The sequence below is a fragment of the Cyanistes caeruleus genome, chromosome 3 (genome assembly GCF_971803275.1).
Source record: "Cyanistes caeruleus chromosome 3, bCyaCae1.hap1.1, whole genome shotgun sequence".
Classification (NCBI taxonomy): Eukaryota; Metazoa; Chordata; class Aves; order Passeriformes; family Paridae; genus Cyanistes; species Cyanistes caeruleus.
Window position 1 is genome coordinate 61,118,650 of NC_141703.1, and position 18,208 is coordinate 61,136,857.

At 39.3% G+C, this 18,208-nt stretch overlaps 1 protein-coding gene across 1 annotated transcript; it reads right to left on the minus strand.

The window, feature by feature from the left end:
• Window positions 1-392: 392 nt before the first annotated feature.
• On the minus strand, window positions 393-13,450 carry CPB2 (carboxypeptidase B2). The gene is made up of 11 exons (XM_086881266.1): window positions 13,346-13,450; window positions 9,903-9,978; window positions 7,873-7,997; window positions 7,673-7,781; window positions 7,048-7,149; window positions 6,388-6,492; window positions 3,799-3,915; window positions 3,261-3,351; window positions 1,887-2,089; window positions 783-867; window positions 393-660 (listed from the first exon to the last, which is right to left on the minus strand). Exons 1-11 carry the CDS (start codon window positions 13,420-13,422, stop codon window positions 476-478), a joined length of 1,275 nt encoding a protein of 424 aa, XP_086737392.1. The 5' UTR covers window positions 13,423-13,450; the 3' UTR covers window positions 393-475.
• Window positions 13,451-18,208: the final 4,758 nt, after the last annotated feature.

Genomic DNA, 18,208 nt, shown 5'->3' on the forward strand with positions numbered 1-18,208 from the left:
TGATTGTAGTGGAGCAGCCTGTGGGGAGCTGCCGCTCGGTGGTTTGGCCACCTGTGTGTCCTCGCCTTGCTGCGAACACCCTTCCTCCTTCGCATGGGACAGGAGAAGTGGGGTTGTGCTCTTGTAACAAAATCCTCTAATAACACAAGTGACCTAAATGGCGGAATCTCTCCTATGGATGGAGTCAGCCCAGTGTGCCCTGTGTCAGTCAGAGACACTTTCAGCTCACCATCGTGGGACATGTGTGCTTTTTTCCCCTTACACTGTGCTCTCGCGATTATACCTGTGCAGTGAGCTACCATTGTAGATATATAAGTTTGGCTGAAAAAAGTGGATGTGTTCTAGAATACATGGGGTGCAGTCATTCTGGGGTTTTGCCTATGTAGAAAGAATTTTAATAAAGGAGCAAGATTTTTTTTATTACATTTTTGTAAATAGCTAATTGCAGTCATGCTGGAATAAATTATATTCAACATCACAAATTTTGTAGAACGTGTTGAGCTATCTCTTTGACAGCAGAAAGTGCTTCTAAGGAAGTTGGCTTGATTTCTCGAGAAGGAAGCAAAAATCCGTAAGTTCCTGTGTCACGAAGCTCAAAGGTAAAAGAATATTTAATGCCAAGATCGTAAGCCCAGTCGTCAGACCCTCCAGGAGCTAAATCTGTATGAGGAAGGGAAAATAGAAAATTGTCTGAAACCAGAACCTTTTCTGTTCAAAAGCTGTCTTCTGATGCTGGCAAGGATATACTGTCCTGCCTTTCACTGCAGTAAAGTCATACTTACAGATTGTTTGTGCACCAGCACCAGGTCTGTAAGTTTTCCAAGTCGTCCTCTTTATAGCTTTAGCTGCTTTCTGTGCCAGGCTTTCCTGAAATTAAACAAAACATTATTACCTTTAAGGCCTTGTGATAATAGGTAATATGTACGCAGTTAGAATTTACTTACAGTGTGCTCAGGATTTCAAATTAGTTAAATAGTCATATAAATGGTTTTAGAAAACCCACTGAATGTGGTAAAAGTTTTCAGTGTATGCCCATGCTACAGATTGCATTTCTGCTGTAGACAGGTAAGAAGGATAGATGGAACTTTATCCCCGCTTCTGGCAGTAAACTGTTGTGAAACTATTTTTTCTCATTCATCTCATATTTTTTCTTTTCTGCCACAGTATTTAAGTCACTCTTCTTTTAAGTAATATTGACAAATACAGCAGGAAAATAATTTGAGAGTAACCCTACTCTTAAGCCATGAAGAAGAGTAGAATGCCCAGAATCAGTGCACCTCTCTCTTCTTTACAGGGGAAGAGTAACTGTTCTGTTTTGAACTCTGCTGTTTTCAGTTAGAGTTTGTACTGTCATTTCATCAAGGAAGTAAAATTCTACATATGCAGGATATATTTTCCATCTTACCACTAAGACAATTTTAAATAGGTCTCCCTAGAAAAAGCCTTAATAAAAGTAGCAAGTGTCCATCAGAATACTTCATTGCTTAGGTATGTAAAAGATGTTTTGAGAGTCACACATCCCATTAATTTCAGAGTTTATACAAACCATACAACATAATGAAGAATTTGCATGTATATATTTTTTCAAGATGTTCAGAACAAGAGGACTCTGCTCTTCTAGCAGCAGCTTCAATATATTAGGTATTTTTGATGTATAATCAATCTGGAATAAGTATTTTCATTTTTCTGTAGCTTTCAGAAGCAGCTTGCTGACTTACACACTACTAGACCAGCCCAGACTTTTTCAGTTGTTAAGAACATCAAGAAAAATTCCATTTCCTGATTCTTGATCCTTACAGCACAGTGACTCCCTCATTACAAGGCTAACAAAGCTGGGTGAATAGTTCTGAAATTAGTGTGAAACTTCAGGAGGTGGGAAGACTTACCAGCTCCTCATGGTCTTTGCTTTTGTTCATAGTGTAAGAATATGGAAACAACACCATCTGGGAGTAGGAGTGCATGGTTATGTAGGCTTTAATGGTGTCTTTGTGGTCTCTGACAAAGCGAGCCACTGCTTTCACTTCAGGCTCAGACTCTGGGTAGGGTCCACAGTAAATCTCCTGGCATTCAGAGTGAGATGCTCCTGGACCTTTAACCAAACAAAAAAGTTCACAGTTTTACTCCTTCTTCCCTTCTGCATTTCTGTTCATGAAAAATGCAAGAGTATGAAATGAAAGAGCAGAGTATGATGCTAGTACACAAGAAATCATGGATTCCACCATGCTATGGAAAGAACTCACATGCTTGTAGAAATCTCTGCAAGCCCACCAGGATTTCTCACCTATTATGCTCTTACAAGTAGTCAAGGAGAAGATGTGGAAAAAAAGTATTCAAAGACTGGATGAAAACTCTTAGAGAGGATGAATATGCTTCATTTAAAATCATCGCATGATTGTGAGATCACATCTTAAAATCTAGAAGTACTACAGGAAAGAGGCAATTCCACATGATCATTTATTTAATCTTGTGGGAAAGCAAACTCCCAATGGGAAGCTGAGAAAACAAATCAAAATGAAAATTTTTAAGAAAAATTGATGGTGGAACAAATTATCAAGAAGACAAATAGGATTCACCACTTCTGTCTTCAGAATAAGATCAAATAACTTTCTGGAAGCAGTCAGGCTCTTTAAGGGAAAAAAAATCATGTTTTTCTTGATATAATAGTCATGGATGGTTTAACAATGGGCTAGAATGACTGAAATCCATATAGGACTTTACTTTTAGCACTGAGTGAAGTCACATCTGATCTATAGAACAATATTTTAGGGCAGCTATGCTGCAGACTATGAAAAAAATCTTGTCAAGTACCAAAGTGCCTGCAGTAATTAAATTAGATGTAGTCTTCAAAGGAATCACTAAGGGCTAAGAAATATTGATCACCTAGGCATTATGGAAGGAAGCTGTACACTCAGCTGGATAGTGCAACAGGCCTTGGGTGACATGGCAAGGGCTACCTCTTCCCTCTTTCCTTCTTTCTTCCCACCAACAGCCTCCCCTAGGTGTGTCATGGTGTGATGTAAGGGGCTCTGTTGTGCTGGGAAGAGGTTATTCCATGGTGTGTCATCTGGGGATGAAAATTTCAGAGTCCCAAAAAGAATTATCTAAAGCTGGGAAAGTTTTCACTAGTTCATAACAGATACTCAGCTGCATTTGTCTTTGTATTAACTTTGTGGAACAGTAGATGAAAATATTTTCAAAATAAAAAAATTTAAAGACCAAAAGTGAGGCAGGTGTACAATAGGAAGAAAATAATGTCCTACCACACCAGTGTGCATCAAAATTCCTGTTCATGTCAGTACCAATGCACTTGCTGTTACCATGCGATGAGCGGCTTTTTCTCCACAGGCGATTCTATGGAAAGAGACACACAGGTTGTGTTCAGGGAGAAATGCTGAAAAAGTCAATGCACCACCTCACTGGTTAGATAAATGTGCCTTCCCGCTTGTGCCTCTACTGTCCTGTGCTGGAAGATTCCAAGGAAGATTCCAAAACCACAAACTGCTTGCCAGCAAGGCTGGGTGATAAAAGGAAATGTTGGGTAGGATCAGAAGTGATCACATTCTGATTTCAATGGAATTTGGGCCAAGGAAGGAGGGAAGAAGACATAGTTTGACCAAGTATGTGAGTTTAGGAGCACAAATCCCAACTTTCTGTGGCAAAGATGCAGAAATTCCAAGCACAGAAGAGTTTGGGGTGTGCAGTTCCAGGATGAAAACTATGCCCTAGCCATGCACAGTGATAATTCCCATAAATAGCAAATCTGTACCTTCCACAACCTGTCAAAAAAGGTCTACATACAGAGGGGTGGCTCCATGTGTACTCATAGCCATCCACGTTTATCACGGGCATGATGTAGAAATCAAAGTGCTCCAGAAGGGTTGTCATGATCTGATCTCTCTCACGCACGTGGATTACCTATAAAGCACAGGGAAAACATATTAAAAGCATTTGTAATTGTTATTTTTCTTACCTTCCTACAAAGGTACCTGGTGGTATGTGTAAAATAATTGTGCAATTACCAGAGCAGTCTACCTGAGTCTGATAAAGCTCATCACATCATGGAAATGGTTAAATAGCAATGTACCTCTCTGCTCAGAAGTGCCACAGGGAGAAATTGAAGCAGTCAGTCAGATACACTTCAGTCCTTTAGTGTTAGTGGGTGGTCATGAGACAGAAATGAAGTCTGTTAATAGGAAGGTTTGAGGTTTTGCTGCCTGTGTAAGTAATAGAAACCCTCCCTCCTGCCCAAAATACAGCAAGCTCCAAAATAACAAGTAATATTTCAAATGGCTACCGTACATAATATTATTTATTCTGGTTGTATTGTGAGTTTAATGCAACGGTATGACAAGAGTCAGTAAGATCTACATTGCTAATTTTGCCTCACAGCTTATTTTGAAGGCTTTAGTGATACCGAACCTGGTTGTTGGTCTGTGACAAAGAAATAAATTTTAATCTAGATAAGTGGGTTTGTTCCTATTAGAGTAGACTAAGTCCTTCATCATCCTTTTTTTTCTTTATGCCTTACTTAGATCACATTCTTTCATTTTAAATCCTTCCTAGTTATCCTCAGGCAATGGACTTCCTTTGACTAAATGAGAAATGTCAATCTTTCTATAATCTTAACGACAAAATTAAATTACAAAAAGTGGACCCATTATAAAGAATGCCTAGGATTTACTAGGGACAGCTGATGATTTTAGTGCATGTGTGCAGATGTGGATTAATGTCAGATTTTAAAATGTTGCTTCATGAAGAGATATAGAAACAAAATTTGAATTTAAACCACGTAAATTAGATCAAAAGAATGGAAAACCTAAATGTTCAGCCTGTTACTTCTGAAAAATGCTGCAGGGACATGTCACTGGCAAAATGACAGCACAGCTGGTAATTATTTGGAGCAGCATGAAAAGGGGAAATGCATTTCTATCCAGTGGAACCTTGAAAGCTGGGATTATCAGTGGGTCACAAGGTACATTCAGCTGTATCTGTCCTTAACTCCTGCATTATCCTTTCAAATGTTTTAGGCATTGAGATTTTATATATGTGACTGATGACAAAAAGAAATACATTTATTATTTTTCCATTGTTATTATCATCATCATCATCCACATAATTTAGTTCCATCATGGCAAAATCATAATTCACATTTCAAGGACTCATTTATGTTGTTTCTCTGACTACAGTACTGGTGACTTTGAAGTCTCAGTGTCATCTAGTTTATTTTTACTGTGAACTTTGCTTTTATGAAAAAATAATGATAAATAATATCTCAGAACATTAACTGAGCAAGATGGGAAACCTCATCTGGGCCAGAAAGGCCTCAGAAACCTTTTCCTGGTCCCATACAAGGGACTGGGTCAGCAGCTCAGCATAAGGAGTTGAGCAGAGATGCTGTAAGTTCAAAAAGACCAAGGCAATGTATTTTAAAATCCAGTTGTAAACTGGATGTTTTTCTTTTTGTGCACCTTTCTTCCCTCTCCTGGGCAGTGCAGATAATAAAGAGGCTAAAGATAGATGTGTCTATTTGTCTGTGGCCACACATCAAGGCAGGTTAATCTAAGCCAATCCCATCAGTCATTAATCTATAGGCTCAACCCATCAGTGATTTTCTAGTTTCCATGAGCTGGTACTACAGCTGGATGTTGTTGATCATGTTCAGGAGGTCTGACATGAGGGTGTCACTAGCAGGGATAATACCTTCAGAAGAAGGTGGCTTATGTGGCTTTATTCTCTGCAGATCCAGAAAAAGAAGAGCAGGAGCACAAATGAAAAACATAGAGTCAGGAGGAGCAGGTGATGCATCACAGCCAGTGGATTGCTGGTGTGGAGCTGTGCCATGTCTGGAGCAGACATGAAGAGCCAAGGGTTGTTGTAGGACAGTTTGAGCTCACCCTGTGTGTCTTCTGACCTGCTCCAGGCAGTGCCAGTTGCAGTAATATGGACACAAATCACCATGTTCTGTGTGACTCAGAGCCAAGACCACTGCTGGTCCAGACATGGCCCTAGTAGATTACAAAACACGTGTTTTTTCTGGCATGCCCTCTCCATCCCTGACCAATCATAATGATAAATGTCTCTGTTAGATTTGCTGCACATACTTTGAGGTTTCTTTCATACTTTGGTATACATTTGAGCTCTTTTGCATTCACTCCCAATGACTTTATGTTTTTCTCACACATACATACCGTTATCTACTGACATGCACACACACACACACACACACTGCTATGCTTATAGCTTAGACACAAATACTGTGTGTTGGTGTTGTGGGAGTAAATGGATTAAGGCTTTATGTATCCTAGAATGCAATTGGACTAAGGTAAAGGGCATCAAGATTTTTTGCTTTGCTTTGAAAACTGTAATCAGATGTGATTATGTACTCACATGACCTATGAACCACAGGCAAAAAGCAGGAGAAATCCATTCTCTAGCGTGGATACCACAGTCAATCCATATGGCATTTTTTGATTTTTCCGTGCTTTTAGAAATCTGACAAAAGACAGATTGCATTCAAATGTCACTGTCATAAAGGGTACCACATAAAAAGCGGAAGAGAAAAGGTAACCAAGATGGAAGAAGAAGCAGCACCTGTCTTGTAAGGAGAGCTCAGACTGATCCTGAGCCAGGATGCAGCCATTGGTTAGGTTTGCGTACAGTCAGAGAGCCACATTCAGGTTGCTTGCAAAGTCCCAACACGGGCCCCAACACTACAGCAAGACCTGAGGTCAGGTGAGTGTGCCATCAGCTATGCAGGGCAACAAACTAGATTGGCTTTGTCAACAGAGGAGGGTATCCACTGTGCCAGTATTTCATGCCTTTGCATGATGGCCTAGATGTGGTAACTTCCTTGTGACCCAGAAAAGAACCTAATCTGGTGAAATACATTTGCAATGGTAATGCATCTTACTAGAACATATTAGGAAACTTCTAAAAAACACAAAAAATATGAATGTAGGTATAGATTCAAGGAAACATGCTGGCCAAACCCCATCATTTGCTTATAGTAGTACTTGGGAAGTTTTTTGCAGTATGTCACAGGCGTACCTTCAGAACATAAAGCGGTCGCTTTTCATAGGATGATCCAATATATATTTTCTGGAGGAGATCAGAGTGGACTTTCACTACTTCCTCCATCCAACGATATATCTGCAAGGATGAAGTTAGTAAGTAGATCTTCTCTCTACTATTTTCCTTCATCCCTGGAAGTGTTCTAGACTTAAATTCATTCTACCTCCCAAAATTTTTATCTATGGTAAAGAAAAACTAGTAATTTGACTCACCTACCACTTGCCTGACTAATTTTTTGTTAAAACCAACAGTAAGATGCAATCACAACACAGTCCAAATGTAGCCCTGAAATTCCTGTTTATTTCTATCTGTTTACATTGTTATTGATTGAATGTTTTAAATATTTGCCTGTTTGTTTTGTGACTTCATTTTGCTTCTGTATTCACTGTCTTTGAATGACAGTTTGAGGGAATACATGAGAGATTTTGTCTGGTGCTTCTTTCTATCTCTGTGAAAGCATTACAATAAATAGAACTCTTAATTGTTGAGCAATACAGTGGTAATTATTGCTGGTGATTTCTTTCCCTTTATCTCCATTCTCAACTAATGAGACAAATTTCACCCTTTGCATCTACAGATGTTCACAACATAAATAGCTTACTTCTTTCATTGAGTGGTAGTTTTCATAGTATGAGGAAGATCCGCGAGCATTGATTGTGTCATTGACAGTCTGTTTTTCAATAATTCCTTGAACATCTCCCATCAAGACTCTGAATAACAAAGGAAGAGCACAACCTCCTGTTAAATAAATGACAAACAATTTTACAGAATCATTCATGACAACAAATAAAAAATACATACTTGTGTTGGATGGTCAGTTGCCTTAACTGAGCTTTTATGCTATTTATGTTGGATGCCCTGACATAGAAATGGACTTCTCTGTCCTTCTTGATGTTTTCAACCACAACAGGTTGCCAGAGAATGACCTACAAAGTTTCCAAAAACATTTTATTTTTTTTTTCCTGAGGAAAGAAAAAATATTCTTGCTAACATTTAATAAGCATTTTGAAAATAATCAAAGCATATGTTTTCAATATGAGAGACTGCTTGCAACAAGCAGTTTAATGTTCCTTGTGATGTGTAGCATTCTGCTACTTCTGGAAATGAAATGTGTGTATTTAAGAAAGGTTTATAATGACTTCTGCACAGAAATTCATAAATCAAGAACAAAGACAAGGACATAACCTTTTCTGAGATAGTATTTCTAGTATAATAGATATATTTAGCTGGTTATTATGTTACATGTTTTCAAGTCTGCTGAGAGTTATTTTCCCTGAGGGTATTTGGAGAATTAATGAAGATCAGACCAGTCTTTGTAGTTATTGTATTCTCTGATGACTTTGATCACGGAGGAAATAAGTGCCAGAAGGGGTTTGAATAAAAGTCAAATTGAAGAAGCAATACAGAGATTAGAAATTGGAGAAAAGTAAGAAAATTAGATTGTTCTTGGTAAAATTAAATATTTTACAATAATACAATCAGAAGCCAACATATTCAATAAAAGACTGAAACTTCAGAACCAATAATACAAAAAGATCTAAGGGTGACAGCAGTAAATTAGGCTTCAATTTAGAGTGTGAAAAAAACATAATTCTTGGATGCATTTTTTGGGCACCATACAGCATGACAGACCCAGACAATAGGGTTTATTTTTTTTCTTTATGGTTCAGTTGCACAAGGAATATTGTTTGAATAATAAATGGTAACTATTAACATTGGTTGGGACATACTGTTTGTGTCTACCCTTCCCCTTCCCATTTCCCTTTCCTATTTGCTATTCCCATTCTAATTTTTTTCTTATAGCTTGCCCAATTTATACTCATGGAAATAAATTGTTCCATTTATAACCCATGAAAAATATTTGGTTTGCATATTCCCATAAATGGCTTGGAAGAAACCACCACAAGCCCTCTCTGCATTGAACGTGCTGCAGTTCTTCTTCCTGACTTCTTCTCCTGTGTACAAGAAAGTGAAGAATTACAGTAGTAAAAAAAAAATAAATGGAGGAGCAGAGGTTTATATTGGTACAGAAAAAGAGATGTATACGTGACTTGTGAAGGTGGAAGAGAGGAAGAAAGGTTATCAAAATGTTTCTGAGAATTTAAGGGAAGGATTAAAAGATGCTTGTAGGGACAGCAGAAGGATTTTGGGGTGGGCTTAAAATGAATAAAAGCCAAGAAGGACAGAGAAAGACTGGGCATAGACACCTTTAAAAGCTCTGTCATATGAAACTATCCTCAGTCATCCTGTAAATGATGTTGATTGAGGGAATGGTTACACCTTTGTTGTAGTGTTGATTTCAAACTGGGAGGCTGTGATTGGGCAAGTGAAGAGGAAGAGATGTCTCAATTTAATTAAACACTCCTTTATCTAATGAAAGATAGAAGTAATAATAATACAAAAGTATTATTTAAGATACTTTTTTCTTCTAGATTCTACCTTTAAAATAATACCACAAAAATCCAGTCCTGATCTTCAAAGGTGCGCAAGCCATATAGGTCAAGATCACACTGGTCAAAAGTGCTGAAGTTCCCTAGCAAATGTATTTCTACTTACTGTGTGTGGGTGTTTTGCCAGTTTTGCAGTGCCTTAATACACAAAATCAATTGCAGAAATATGCTCCAATATAATTCATTACTGAAACATTTTGGAGGGGTCTCCTCATGTAAATCAGAAAGTAGTAAGAAATGAAAACAAAGCATTTCCTGAGCTGATGTATTAGAACAAATGAATGGAAGTGGGCTAAATCTCTTCTGAGAGGGAGAAGTAGTATTACAGCACTTTGGGGAAAATCTGGCCTAGAGTTCAGAGAGACAGAATAATCTATTTACCTCAGAGGTGTTCAGTAAGTCCTGAAGAGCTTTAACTTGTTCATCAGTTTGTGGGAGAGCCCACAAAACTTCATCCCTGAAAAACAAGGGTTTTTAGGTAAAGCACAGATTCTTGGAACAGCTCCAGTTCATGCAAAAATGGAGAAGCAGGCTTGGCCTCACTCATCTTCCCTGGCTTGGCTGCTGTGAACCCAAAGATAATCCAATAATGAAGATGCTGAATCTAGTTCCAGCTTCTCCATCTGCCAGTCAGTAAAATCCATGGAAAAGGTGGTGCAGGGCTTTGGTAGCCAATATTACATTTTTAAATATTTAAAATATTTAAAATTAAAAATTTTAAATAAGCCAGTATTTAAAATTAACACTGAGACTGCTCCTGGGAGCTGGCACCAGCACCACAGCCGCCAGCCCCAGAAGTAGCAGCAACAGTTGAAAACTAGCTGAGAACAAGAAGATGGCTCTCCTATTGTCCCCTGAGTTTCTCAGTCACCATTCAGCAGAGACATCAGCCCTCCCAGTCTGCCAAAAGCCCTCACAGATTGGCAAAAGCCAAACATGATGTTTTGTAGATGTGTATTCCTACTTCAGTCAAGTTCTTCTGGTCTCCTCATTTATGTCCCTCTGCTGGTACCGTTTCAGTTGTCTGCAACACTGTTCTACCCATCTTTGCCCAGTAACTTATATTCCCTTTCTATTGGAAAACCATGGTCTGGACATGCTGTATATGACATAGTGCTTCCCAGTTACTCCAGGCCTGACCCCACTGTTGGTGACAGAAGTGAAATTCACTTTCTGAAAAGAAAAAAATAACAGTCTGCATTGAGTTGTGGTCATCAGTGTCATGCAAGTCCAAGTCATGTAGTTAAAAATTGCATTGGATAGATAATTTAAATAATTTGTGTGTGTAGAAGAAGGAGACTCAGGAGAATGTCAGACCCCTCTTCCCATTTCTGGGCTGGGGTGGCTCTCAGCCATCTAATCACATGGAACGGGTGGCACCGTATAAACCAGGTACAATCAAAGTCCCTGCCAGCCCTGTCTGCAAAGACTGTCCTGAAAAGAAAACAGGCAGCACTCTCAAAACTAGGGTTCTCGAGCAGCATAATATGATTGTCACAGCTTGTTGCTGTGACTGATTTCAAGCAGACACCTGACAGCATCTGGCAACCAGGTGATTCATCTTTCCTTTTAGCCAGGCTCCAAGCAATCATGAGAATCAAGTTTCTCATGCAGAGCCAACAGCATGCCAACGCTATTGTTGCCTCCACCATCATTTGACAGAACATCAAATAACAATCAGGGATAGGCAAGGTGGGCAGTTTGCCTATTTCTTTAGGTAAGTGCACTCTGAAGTGTGTGTTTGAGGCTACTTTAAAAATGGATGTCTTCTCATAGCTGAGGGAGTCTTTTCACACAGGAGCCAAAAAGAGGCCTGCTGCATCTGGTTTCACTGCATGACTCCCACAGCCTGAAAGTGCCATAATGGGGAAGCTGATGTGTACTTTTACCCCACTGTTTGTTGCACAAATATTTCATCCAAGTGTGGTAAGTACTGAGCAGGTGCTACGATTCCTCTCTAGCTCTTGTGATAGGACCTGAATACACTGAGTAAGCTGATCAAAATTCTGCCCCTGCTGTTCAGTGTGGTGACTGTTTACAGCCAGAACTGTAGTTGTTGTCCTTCTCAGTCCCCCTCCTTTGGTTTGGCACTGTACTCTCTTTCATGGGTCTTCCTCCCCACTTTTGTAGAAAACACCCAGACAAAAGCTTTAATTATTACCCTTACGCCAAACTCAAACTCAGAATCTCCCAGCTTCCTCGCCCTGCCTGCTGCCCCTGTGCAGCTGGACCTGGTCATCTTAAGCACACCTCTTTTCTTTCTGTTCTCATGCCCTCCTTCCCTGATTGCTTTCAGTTTGTCCTCGAAAACATCCTTCTCATTCCCTTCTTCCAATATTTTGCCAGAGTCCAACTGGGCTCTGTCCCTGTTTCCCATATCTTTTCCCTTTTTCTTTTACCTTTTGGTAGAAGTCCAGCTGCCATCCCCACACTACAATACTCACATCTTACCCTGTAAGTGAGTAAGATACATTTCAGTTAATTTTAGATGGGTTTGATATCTTCATCTGAGCTCAGCACTGCCTTAATAAAGAAACAGGCACTCTAGGGGTCAGCTTAACCAGAGCTAATTTAGATGCATGTGCTAACCTGAAATGAATTACCTTCTAAATACACAATTTTTTTTTCCCCCACTAGCTGTAGAGAAAGGTGAAGGGGACTTGTTCCTGCACAAAGCTGTGTAAAAATGCCATCTAGTCAGATGAATCTCATTATTTTAGTCATTTTTGTAACTGGGGCTGAGGGGGTTAGGCTCCTGCTTTCCAGTGGGAAATAATCTTCTTTAAGAGTCAGATATTCAGTGTTGTATTTAAGCATGAAATAAATAAATCTTCAAGTAGCACAGAGCAATATTGTTCTACTGAATTCACCTTAAATCACATTTGTTACTTCCTACTTTAACCCTCCCACCTCCATAGCAATCCACAACAAAATATGATTGCAATACAAAGGGAGAGGAAAGATCCTCTTTTTAATACATGAACTCAGTGGTGTTCACCTCTCACAGGTCTGCAGAGTGGCACAAAATCACAGAAGGGATATGAGAAATAATTCACACTTTATTTGGGCAGATATTTTGGTTCTGGGACAGGTTGTATTTAATCCTTGGTTGTTCAGCTTTGCTTAAAATCACTATATGAGGAACTTACTCTTTTTGTTTTACTTATTAAAACATTTCAGGTTTTTAAACCAGTGGTACATGCAGAAAATAAAAGCACTTTGCCTGTCTTCATCTCTGACATATGTTCTCATATTTTTTAAGATAGCATTTGGTTTCAGGGCATTTCTGAAGTTTATCAATAGGTAACAATAAAGCTGCTTCTGAAACATTGTGCAAATACCAAATGGTTATTCAAAAATGATTTATGCCTGGAAAAACAATCATAAAAGCTGCTTTGGAAAGAAAACAGATTGTTAGCACTTTCTGAAATGGTTTCTCTTTCTACCTCAAGAAGTAATTCATTTAAGCTCTTGTTTTAAGGCAAATGAAGCAAATTATTTTTTCCCATTAAGCTTCAAAATGCCCTTTATTGGCATCCAGAAGTACCGAATGAACAGAATTGATTTGCACTTAGACCAAAAAGAGTAGTTGTAATATGATTAAAAACATAGGATTTATGGATGCAAAGAAGACCTAAAATAATTTCATTTCCCCCACCATCTTTATGTTAAATTGAACCACGTATCCAATTACAAGGACAATAAATATTTGTCAGCCTTTGACAAATGTTTTCTCATGCAACTAGGAATTATTTTGCATCAATACTTTCCTTGTCTCACACACCACACACTAGAGCCCCCCAGTAGCACCAGTAGATATTTACCTTGGAATAGGGAAGACATGGTTCTCTGGAACCAAGATAAAAAGAGTGAAAAAGAGCAGGTAAAACTTCATCTTCATGGCATCCACAACAAAGCCAAATGCAATAGGAAAGCCGAGGGTTCGGGCCCCACATTATTGATTTTAAAAATGTTATTTAAAGAGTAGTTAAAATTTAATACTGCCTCTCACATCAACCCCAAGCTCCTGGTGGCTAAGTCAATATGACAGAGCTCTCTGGGGAGGTGCTGCTCATATTGATGTCGTCCATGTACAAGAGGATAAAATACATTTTGGACATTTTCATATTGACAAATCACTTTTTCATCTCAGCCTTTTATTTTATTGCAGTTATGAACAACAGACATAAGAACACCAAGCACAAAGCTTTTGTAATCCTCAAATATTTGTGGAGGTCCAACAGTGTGCTGTGCATCCAGCTTTCTTATAAGACATCACAGCCAAGCATGAATCTGGTTCAAAGCAGTGGGAATGAGGTTAAGTCCAAACAGAAAAATTCTGTACAGGAAAGCTTCTTTTCCTGGCTTTTGATAGCAGAGAAAACAAGGAGCAAGTGAGACATATGTTTTTTTGGTGCTTTGACATCCATGCATTTTTATTATGGATGTCATAAGGGTTACTTTTCAAGAAAAAGTGACTCTTCATCTCATTATCATTAATTTTTGAATGTCCCCAAGATTAGCTTCCCATATCTCTATCCACTGTTATCCATACAGGACATGCTGAAAAGCTGTGTGAATTTGGCATATCCAGAATAGATGATCTGCATCTCTGTTCCGTGTTTGAACAGCAAATCCAAACTTGACTAAGACACAACTTATTATCCTGAGTTATTATATATACTTATTATTTGAGTCCTCTTCCAGAGGGAATTCATTCCAGAAAAGGACTGAGGAGTGGATCAATATATATGTAATGGAGACACCAGGGAGCCAAGACTTGGATGTGAATTGGTTAACTAAATTATTTGATGCTGTAGGGGTAGCTTATGGTTATAGCTATAGCCTAGGTGAAAAAATGCCTGGGAGCAAGCCCTGGAGCTAAGGTTAAGTAATGCAGACTAGATTGCATCCATAAACTCCTCTAGAACAGCTCTGGAGTGGTTCAGATGAAAGCCAATTCTCCACCTAAGCAGGCAGCCAGGCCTTTGGAAGTAAAACACAGCCCTGGGTTTATTTTTTGTTTTAACTGTTTCAGAAGGACAGCCCTGTCCTAAGAAGCCAGACAGCTGAGTTTTAGGTGACTAAAGTCAACAGAGGTGAATCATGCTCCCCAGTGAATACTTTCAACACTGAAAATCATCAAACTGGAGTTGTGCACAAACCAGACACCAAAAGGAAAGGCAAAGAAAGGCTCATGGGAAGTGAAACCACTGATGCCTCACCTAGACATTTTAGTTCTTATTTTATTTTTTCTAGATATTGTTCAAGCAAATAGGAAGTTCTGATAAGCTACAGATGCCATTCCCAGCAAGGGTAGTGGTCAGCACTCTGCCAGAAGGGTTGATTTTTAAACCAGTGGTTCAGATGCTCTTTCCTCACACAGGCAAAAGGAACCTGTCAAAGAAAAATAAAAGACAGGAGACAAAACTTGCTCATCCAGACACTCTTTCATGTGGAAATGTTTCATGCACAGATATGAAAAAGATTTGATCTGCTGAGCTAGGTTCAACAGAAGAGATTGAAAAGCTGATGGAGTTGGGTTTATCTTACTGAAGAAAAGGAAAGGATCATCTCTCTACATGTCTTAGGGTGTTAGTTAAGTTGAAAAAGGGAGCACCACCTTCTGGTGTCTACCTGAGAAGAAAGTTTTAGACAAACATTTTTTAGTGTTGGTAGCTTTTCCTAGATTCTATGGTTTATTGCAGAGACTGTTCCCACAGTGTTTGAAAGCTACTGATTTCCTACTTGCTTTTTGGTTTCTGGAATGCAGAGGAAATATTTCATACAAAAAAAGAAGGAAAAAAAAGGTGTTTGAGGAAACTCTTCCTGCAGCAGTAAATCTTTTAATAACCTTTGAAGACCTCTGAGAACCTGGGAAGTATTTCCCAGATTATCTGGGAAGAAAAATGAAGTCTTAAAAAAACACTGTGAAGGGCAACTCTAAAAAAAATTGAATTAATAAAAAAAATTCATTTTGAGAATTTTAACTGTTGCTTTATTTTTTCTAAGGCATTTTAATTATTTTATTGAAAGTTAACTTGCATTTCTACAGTCTGTTTTTAAACCTGGAGGAAATACAGTTGAATTTAGAAACTGTTGTAAGGTGAAGTTTTAGTTGAATTTGAGAAGATCTGAAATCCTTCTTTCTTGAACAAATTAATTTATTTCTCTGATTGGGAAATTCATCAAAACTGATCATTTCCAGCAACCCTTTCTGCTGAGTCAGCACTCCCCAGTGAAGAGCTGATTGGTCAAAAATCCTTTCAAAGATTTTGCTGCACTTGGATTAATTGTCCCTTCTCCACTGGGTAGTCCATGGGCTACACTGACCTGATACTTGCAAGTGTTGCCATAGCAAATATGACCAGAGGCCTTGTATTAATGGGGAGCAATTTCAGTTGTGTTGGGTTGTGTTAACTTTTAGGGTAGCTTTGGGAGATGCACAGGCTTTCATTTAAAGAGGGATGAGTAGGTCTTAGTTTTCAGAGCAGATAATTAACAAAGTGTTCTCTTGATTTCTTTGTTGAAAATTATGCATCTGAGAATTAGGACTGGCAATATATATAGCCTTCTGATGCCATTATTATATTGCTTTAAAAAAATGTAATCACACTTTAAAGGCAGTTCTAAAGAGATGTCTTCACTCTTTTGGCTGGATGCCATCTGTCCTCTGCACATTCATGTGTAGTAACACCAGTGTTCCCTGGACAGAGACTGGGTGTTGTATCTCAGCCATACCAGGCTCTGGCACATCTTTGTGTGGTGGTTTAAGATGTCAGTGCCCAAAATGATGGCAGCAAAAGAGACCCATGTCTCTGCTAAGTCAGGGTATCTGTCATTGCTCAAGACCCCTCAGCACACCCTGGGATGCTGGGCTGTGCCTGGTCATCATTCTGGGCCCCTGCAGGCTGCTCATTTTGGTGAAAGAGAGACAGACCCTGGAAACCCATCAGATAAAACAAGTCAAAAGAAAAACTTCTTGAGCCACTGCAGTCACAACAGGTCTCAAGCAGTTGCAGCAATGGCCCTGAGTAATCTCCAGTGACTCCCATAAGTGTCACCCCTGGTTTTCAGCAGCCCAAGTGTCACAAGATTTCCTTTACATGCAACTGTGATCTAAGTGTGGCTATCCTCTTTGATCCTGGGGCTTGCACAGTATCCAGCAGCAAGATTTTAAATAACAAGTCTCATTAAGGTTCTAAGATCTGAGTGTGTATTTCAGTGTGTGCAAAAGCCCACACTAGGCTACTGCTGTCTGTAACAGTAAACCTGTTAACAAGCACTCAGAAGGGGCAGGAGGAGCAGAGGTCAGCTGTTATCAACAGCCACATCCCCCAGATCCTTTTCCTTGTTTGTGATTAGCATAGTCTGTTATGGTTTTGATCCTCCAGAATCCTCTTGTTTCCAGTTAATCAGAGAGTCCCTCCAGGGGTGGGTAATCGTGCTGATGCATCCGTGTGACACAAGCAGCATATAAAAGCCAAGTGAGTCTGTGCTGTCCTTACTGGCTCTTTAAATTCAGATTCAAATGCAAAATAATCTCATGAAAATTGCTGATAGGCTCTTGCCATTTTTCTGGTGCATTATCCCTACTGACGAGGCCAAAGGTAACCAGTGAGCATCCTTCCCACGTGAGGCAGAAGATGACTAAAATCTAACTAAACTCTGATCTCTGTTGCTCACTGTGAGATGCAGCTGAGTGCTGTTGCTCATGAGCCACACAAGGATGCAATTAGTGTAACAGCTCTTTATTATGAATGTGGCAGAACAGAATTAGAACTCAATTTACAAGTCCCCCTTTCAAACCCATTCAGCCGTTAAGGCTGCATCATCTTTCAGTTTTCCAAGGCATATAATTGATAAATGATTTCTCCCTGCACACCTCAGCTCCTCATCTTTATTCATGAACCAATTAATCTCTGTAGGACACTGCGATCATTTGCATACATGGCCAATGTCACCAACCTCTGTTATTTCATTCAGGAAACAATTTTGCAGCCCATGAAACCACCAGGAGCGGAAAATCTGGGCTATGTCTAAATTTCTGTGGTTCTGGCATTTCTCCCTCACATCATTCTCAAATATAAAAATGAGATGCTGGTTGTGCTAGAAAATGATGGATTAACCTGGGAGGAAACAGACCTCAGCAGTATGTTTCAATCATGGCTGAGAGGTGTGAGCAGAGGCTGAAAATACACGTTTCCCTGGCATTTTTTTGAGGACTTGGTTGTGCCAACCTATTTTATTTATTAATTCTTTTCTTTTACCCTCTTTTGCTAGCTCTCCTGGGTTAGAAGAGAGAAAGCTGCTCTAGTGTGTGCATGGTTTGGGGTAAATGGGGAGGTATCTGTACTGTTTAAACACTTTCTTCATGAGCTCTGCTTCCTGAAGGTCTGTTATAAACTACCACCCAAACAACATTGTCCAAGTGACTCATGTCCAAGTGACTCATGTTTTCTCTTTGCCAGTACACATTGACTTATTTGCCTTATTTGTCTTAACAAGGAGCACTTGCAAAGCAAGTTTTATATTGGTAAGCAGAGGATATCAAAGAGAGTCCCAGGAGCACTCCAAGCAGAACTTCTGAGCACTTGGGGAAGGTGTCCAAGTGCCACCTACAGAGAGCACACTTTGGCCACATTGCACGTGAGTGGATGCACACCTGTCTCCCTCTCCATGTACAA